The 7,838-nt window shown below is 45.7% G+C and overlaps 1 protein-coding gene across 1 annotated transcript in view; it reads left to right on the forward strand.

Moving 5' to 3' along the window:
- Window positions 1-7,838, forward strand: part of LOC106806677 (zinc finger protein aebp2-like) — a gene marked incomplete at its 3' end in the record, with an annotated part of 51,271 nt that overhangs the window by 32,359 nt on the left and 11,074 nt on the right. Inside the window, exon 3 of the mRNA XM_014808688.1 lies at window positions 4,242-4,366. Coding sequence (XP_014664174.1) covers window positions 4,242-4,366 — 125 coding nt within the window. The remainder of the gene's footprint in view (window positions 1-4,241; window positions 4,367-7,838) is intronic.

Raw genomic sequence — 7,838 nt, forward strand, 5'->3', positions numbered from 1 at the left:
CTAATATACTGATACTATATATAATCAGAGACGAGCAGCAGAGTGACGAGAAATGAGAAACGACGAGATGGTGGTGGGGCGGGGGGCGGGCACGCGGAAAGAAGAGAGAGCGAAGCAAAGTATTAATGTGATGTACGCATACTTTGCTCGCTCTCTCTTTCGCGCTAATCCCACTGCATATAGTATATAGGGAGCAGAGAGAGAGAGAGAGAACGAGACTGAGCACGACGAGCGTGGAGAGAGAGGCGCTGAGCGACGGGCCAGAGGCGGGAGCGGCAGGTGCCCTGTGCTGTGCTGTGATCGTGCGTCGGCGTGAAAGAGAGAGAGCGAGAGAGGGACGCGAGCTGACCGGGTGCGTGAGAGACGAGCGACGAGCGCATGAGGGCTGCGCGATCGCTAGGCATCCTGGGGGATGACAGACGACGCAGAGCAGTTCTCAGCACACTGCTACAGATGTTAATCGCCTGCTCCGAGCGCCATACTGCAGCTTGTCTAAATTACATAACTCATAGCAATACAAACGATCAAGTTAACACAAACCTGAGTTTGGCGACGGAGGGGTGAGGGGGCAACCGCGTCAGAGGCCCGGCGAACAGGTTTACGGTCAAGGACACGCGAAATCCTCACTAGGAATTTCCGGCGCGTGCCTTGAATTGATAAGTAGCCGATAGACTTCACTACAGCGACAAACTTCTAATTATGAAGTTCACTTATGGAGAGATGAAGGTCACTGCTAGCCTGTAACATCACACTCAATGTAACACTTGAAGGTCATGGATTTAAAGAAATATCAGATCACCTCGAGATAATTTTATTCTATTTATCCTGAATAGTTATATAATTATATCAATACTAACCTATACGTATATATATATATAGGCTGATTAGCTACCTATCATATAGATATATATCATAATATTAATATTATATTATATTACATATTATATACTACTATATAAAATTCTTATTCTCATCTAATTACTATTTCAGCTTCGTATGTGATTATGTATGTCCCCTAGTGCCTGTCGGCTCAAACCACCCAAGCGCATGTGGATGCAAGTTTCAGAGGCGGCCGAATTCCTGATACCAGAAAGTGTTCGCCGATATATATATATAATATATATATACATATACATATATATACGCTAGGGAATGTGTCTGTCTCATGCACCAGGCATGTTAAACCGTGTTCACACCTTCTACAATCTACATATATGCAGGGGAGTGGTGAAGTGGTAAGTTTGTCAGGGTGGTGTCCATCTATGAGATTCACCACCTCTAAGTTGTATGAGCTAGTTGAATGAGATGCATGACAGCTATAAATTTCAGTAACGTTGCTTGAGTGCGTGCGTTGCATGAGAGATGGGGAAGATGAAGAAGTGGCATAGCCACGTTATGCCCGGTGAAATATCGTTGACCCCTTGTATTAACAAAATATGTAACTGTATCATGAAAGACTTGCATGTTCAGCAGTCAGCTTGCCTTGTAATTCTATTGTGCTTCACGATGGAAAAATGACGTTTGATTGCCCCCCTCCCACTTAAAACACGGCACCGTTGTGACAACTTGACACGCACTGGATTGTATGGGCATATGTTATGCGATTTTAATTGCTACACAATACGTCGGACGTACAATTTCGATAATATTCAGGGCTGAAATTGAATTAATTTTCACATTTGTATGCGAGTGCAAGAGGGGTGACGTCACGTGTGTCGCTACGCACAATGGTGTTACACGCTTTTTATGTGGAATAATGGCTTGAGCGCACGCAAATGATTCCACGTTTGTCGTGACTATAGTTATGTAGAAATAAGCACCGTTTTGCTACGCACGAAGCTGTCACAATGCCTTTTAATCGGTGTAAATGGGCTTTAAGTAATGCCTACGATTTTACGTTTAGCAGTGACTGTAGTGAGCGTTGGTGTAGCGACGTTGGTGATGCGGTGTTTGTACTGCTCGTTTCCTGTGTGTGTGGGAGGGAGGAAGTGTTCTTATGCAGTGTCGGTGTCTTCTATCAACAACAAAGACAACGCAGTAGTGTGTGTTGAATAGGGTTAGCTGCACATCCTGCAGGTGTGTGTGTGTGTGTGTGTGTGTGTGTGCGCGCGCGTGCATGCGTGCGTGCATGCGTGGGTGCTTCCTTTCTATGTAGTGTGAGTCACGGGGTGAAACCTGCCGATGTCTGTTATCGCAATATAACCCTGTTATCGAAATAACCTGCACGTAACTAGTGTCGTGTAGCAGTGTCAACTCATACATAACGCCTATGATCGGGGAGGGAACAATTGGTGTGTTAGCTTATTCAGAAAATCCCACCTAACTCCCCCACACCACCTTACTCTGTACATATCACCTCACTCCCCCCCCCACCTTGCTCTTTCCCCCAGCTCACTCCACTACACATCACCTCACTCCCCCCACACCACCTTGCTCTCTCCCCCAGCTCACTCCACTACACACCACCTCACTCCTCCACCCACCACCTCACTCCTCCACCCACCACCTCACTCCCCCACCCACCACCTCACTCCCCCACCCACCACCTCACTCCTCCACCCACCACCTCACTCCTCCACCCACCACCTCACTCATCCACCCACCACCTCACTCATTCACCACACCTCACTCCCCCACCCCACCACCTCACTCACTTCACACCCACCTCACTCCCCACCCACCACCTCTCCCAACATCATCCACTCCACCCCACCTCACTCTTCCACCCCCCCCACACCACCTCACACTTCACTCCACCCACCACCTCACTCATCCACCCCCACCACCTCACTCCCACCCATACCTCACCACCCCACTCACCTCCATCCTCCACCCACACCTCACCCCCCCTCCCCACCCACCACCTCACTCCACACCACCACTCACTCACACCCACACCTCACTCCCCACACCACCTCACTCCCACCACCACCTCACTCCTCCACCACCACCCACTCCACCTCACCTCCCACCCACACCTCACTCACTACACCCACATCCCCACCCACCACCTCACTCCTCCACCCACACCTCACTCCCCACACCACACAACCTCATCCCCCACCACCACCACTCCTCCAACCACCCACTCCTCTCACCACCACTCACTCCCCCCATCACACACACAACCTCATTCCCCCACCCACCACCCACCTCCACACTCCTCCACCCACCACCTCACTCATCCACCCACAACCTAACTCCCCTTCCCTTCACCCAATGTAGTTCTCAACACACTCATTCATGCGCACGCACACGCACACGCGCACTCATGGTTACGCACATGCGCGTACACGCACACGCAGAGCAAATAATTATGCACGCCCATAGCACAAGGCGCACATGTGGATTCTTTAAAAGGCTCGTCTGTTTAAAGCGCTCGCTCTGCCGGTCAAAATAAAGGTGCAGCCCCATGCAATTAAAGGTCCCATTGTCGCACCGTGTGTGAGCGCCTATGTGTGTGTGTGTGTGTGTGTGTGTGCTTTAGCAGGGTCTGCTAGCCATGCTGCTGCTGCTGGCGGCGGCTGCTAATGCTGCTGTTGCTGCTGTTAATTATGATCCTTGTCTGTCATTACTACAGCTGCCAGCTGCCACATATCGCTCCTAGGGCTTACCCCTGTGTGAGGCTAATCCCTGGGCGATTGTTGCCCCCCCCCCGATTGAAGATGCTGCCTGAATGAGGCTAGTCGTTGGATGGTACTGTGGCCTAAATAAGGCTAGTCGTTTGGTTGGTATTTGCGCCTAAATGAGGCTAGTCCTTGTGTAAACAGGAATGATGATATAAATTCAAACTTGCGTTGTAACTGGCAGGTACTTGTGCCTAAATGAGGCTAGTCCTCATGGTTGGTACTAGTACCTGAATGAGACTAGTTGTTGGTGGTACTGTGCCCAAGTGAGACTAGTCGTTGGTTGGTACTTGTGCCTAAATGAGACTAGTTGTTGGTTGGTACTTGTGCCTAAATGAGGCTAGTCCCTGAATAAAGCTAGTCGTTGGGGGGATGCTAGTCGCTGGATGAACCTAGTGCGTGACTGACGTACTCAGGATCGTGTAGATTGCCAGAGACGTAGCAATAATGTCAATGTCATGCCATCCAGCAGCACAAAGTTAATCCAGCGCATAGCTACTAGACTGCCACTGACAGTATTTATAGCAGCACAGCCTTTACTGTAGCAGATGGCCAGCCGGCCAGCCGAACGTGCGATACTTATTGAAAATCTCTTTTTTTTTCATTGCTATTTAGTGAAAACGGAGGACTACTTCGACTCATGCATCATGGAGCGATTGCAGAGCCATCTGGTGGACACCAACGTCACTCACGGCTACGTGGGACATCAGCTTGGCCGTTCCCTCACATTCCACGGCATTGTAAGTACAATGCTGGAAGGGGAGGAAATTAGCTTGAGAGGGGTTTCGTTAGTCGCGTTGACTAAAACACGCACACACACACACACACACACACACGCACACACACACACACACACACACACACACAACACACACACACACACACACACACACACACACACACACCATATACATACATGCACATGTATGCATCTATGCACACAGAGTACACACACGCATCTACACATGCACTGACAGTGATGCACGCAAAAGCACTTACGTATCCTGTATTTATTGCTAATCATAGACTATCCGTCTATCAATATCATGTAATTTTATCTATACATGTATCAATAATGTTAATTCTGCGTTTGCGATTCGAATTGCGTTTTAAATACACAAATTTAACACGGTTACTTCGCGGAAGGTGTTATATCTTGCTACCATCAATAACATGACTAGCTAAAAAAAAACTACACAGGCAGCATATGTTCTTGCGTGCTATATATGAGGGATGTCGTATAAAAACAGCCGATGGTTAGATAGGTAATGGGAAACAAAATATCTCACGCTGCAACTCAACCAATCAAAATGTGTCGTTTTGAGATCGAGAGGTCGACGAAAAAAATCGATCAATCAGATTGCTTCGTGAAAGCGCGGTTGCATCAATGTGATGGGAGAGCCTCCGTAGTACAGTGTAAACATTGGTAGCAGTTTCCTCCATAGAATGAATACCTGCCTATAAAGGAACTTTTGCCATTACCCTTGAACTGCTTGTTATATACAGGTTTGACTCTACTTAAGGAGCAGGGGTCAGAAACATCGTCAAGTTAATGCTAATGTTAAATTGCTAATGCTCGATAAACACTTACGACTAATTGTTAATGTTACGAGAGGAGCGTGACAGAAACACATCTCAGCTATTAGAAAACTACATAACAGGAACTTCATCACAATGCTGCTGATGAATGAGAATCTATCACAAAATTCAAATTCATACACATTTATTACACATTACCAGTTATTTATGCCATATTATGATGGCTAACCACATGTAAATAATATTTGATGAAAACGACGTCGGTCATTAATTTATTCTGCACAACAAGACAAATTCTCACACTGTACACGGGACGCGAGAGTGTGCGAGAGTCGTGGCAAAGTAGTTAGACCACATGTAAATGCAGTGCTCGAAATAAGAAAAAAAATGTGGTTGTTTCCTGCGGACAACCCAGGCCATCAAATCGGCGTTGGTCCGCGACAATTTCTGGTTGTTCCCAAAAAAATATCCCAAATCTCCTCTTCTTCAATCACATAATAAATTAATAATATGGTCAGAAAAAACCCAAAAACAGTGGTGTAGCCAGGATTTTTAACAAGCGGGGGGGGTAAAAACAGCAAACTGCGCAAAATAGTGGATGACTTAATACTTTTAATGGCTCCTCGTCTCCCTCTCACATCCTACGGCTCCTCTACCTTCTCTGCAATCTTTGTTGCGTGCCATGCGAAAAGGCGGACATTTTTTAGTTGATTGTCTCTGCTCCCAGATATGAATTGTTCAGTGGCGGATTAGGATTCAGGGAGGGGGTGAAAAACAAGCGGGGGGTTGGGGGTCCTCCCCAGAAAATTTTGAAAATCGAGATCGCAGGAGATGGTATTTTGCGGCACTTTTGAGTACATATTACAGCCTTCATTCTTGACTACGACAATTCTCTTTTTTTTAACTTTCGGATCAACATTGAATCCCCACTGTTGTTTGTTTTGCAATGGGCAAAGCCATTCGGAAATTCAAAATAAATAAATGGAATAAAATACCAAAATGTAAGGGTGAACTTGCTGGTTTGCTGGTTCAATCGAATGTTGAATTCATCTCATCATAAATCAGAAAAACCTGAAACATATACCAGTGTTGGACATAGCAGCTGGTATTGCGTTGCCTTCCCACACCATAGATTAATGGCGGTGCCACCAGGCCTATAAGTGCCTTCTTGGAGAACCCCTGAGCAAAACATAAATAAAGTTGCGTTTTTTCGTCACATCTTTCTTGGGTTGTCCACCGGACAATGTCTCAGACTGGTTTAGGTTGTCCGGCCGCAAATTCTGCGTTGGCTCGCGGACAACCCGCGGACAACGCTTATTTCGAGCACTGAAATGTAGTCTAACATGTGTAGTCCCACATGTGTGGGACAGTAGCCTCTAGGATTTTACTGCATACAACTGTACTTACTGAGTTACTGTATAACAAATCGTCTATACCTACACGTATTTGTTACCAGATACCTAATTTAATTGTTATAATTAATTACACATCAACGCTACGAAATTTGAACGGCGCCATGACACCCGCAACCGTGCTGCCACCCCGAAAAAGTTGCGTATTTGACATTTCACTCGGCACGTTACAGACCGAGGGCTAATCACAAAAGTGCAATTATATTTATACCTAAATGCTATTTAACCGAACGATATTCATTTTAGGGCAAATTTATCCATATTATAACTGAAACTATATGTCGTTTATACGATATTACAATCCTTTGGCTTTTAAATTAATAAATAAGAAACACCCTCGGTCTGTAGCCCTTGGCTGGAAAGTGGTTTTGCGCAACTTATCAGATCGTGCGCTTTGAGTGGCGCCACCGTCGTTGTAATCAAACTGTAGTCGTTAGTTTTAAAACATTTTTTAATAATATTTCTAATGGTGATTGAACTATGAAACTTTTTATGTAGCATAATTTTAACCTAAATTAACTGAAAATAACCCTAGAACCTAGAGTAAATGATCCCTTTAAAGCAAGAGAACAAATGTCATACGCCATTTGTAAATGTATTGTTTTGTTTTATTAGCGGTAGATAATTAATGATATTGACGTGTTTTTCAAGAAAAACACATTTTTAGCTCGCCTTGACATCGTCAAGCTGAGCTATTGCCATGGGTCGTCGTCCGTCGTACGTCCGTCCGTACGTCCGTCGTACGTCCGTCCGTACGTCCGTACGTCCGTCCGTCCGTCAACATTTGGCTACGGTCAACGATAACTCAGGAACCGTTTGACCCACATGTTTGAAATAGAGTACCGAAGTGTGACGTCACGTTGTCAAGACAACATACGGGCTGGTTCTACACAATCCACTGGCTCCATAACATTAACTGCGTGAAAATGTTGTGCGTACGTAAAACACGAGTGTGTGCGCTGCAGACAGCTGTAAAGCATCGGTAGCAAGTCGATCTTACAATATTTAATGAATTAAAAAAAAATTTAAATTTATAAAAACTGCAATAATGACTCTCAGAATGATATTTACAATCGGGTACAAAACACAACACGCAGTTAATGTTACCAGAGCATATGATTGTGTAGAACCAGTAGGTTCGTTGTCATGCCACCGTGACGTCATCACTTCGGTACTCTATTGGGTATAGTTGTTACTGCTATGCTCCCATATTAAACGTCCTATTTTGGAGCACGCCAGTCGACGTACTTTCGAGCCACGG

The sequence above is a fragment of the Priapulus caudatus genome, unplaced genomic scaffold (genome assembly GCF_000485595.1).
Source record: "Priapulus caudatus unplaced genomic scaffold, Priapulus_caudatus-5.0.1 Scaffold174, whole genome shotgun sequence".
NCBI classification, from domain to species: Eukaryota; Metazoa; Priapulida; class Priapulimorpha; order Priapulimorphida; family Priapulidae; genus Priapulus; species Priapulus caudatus.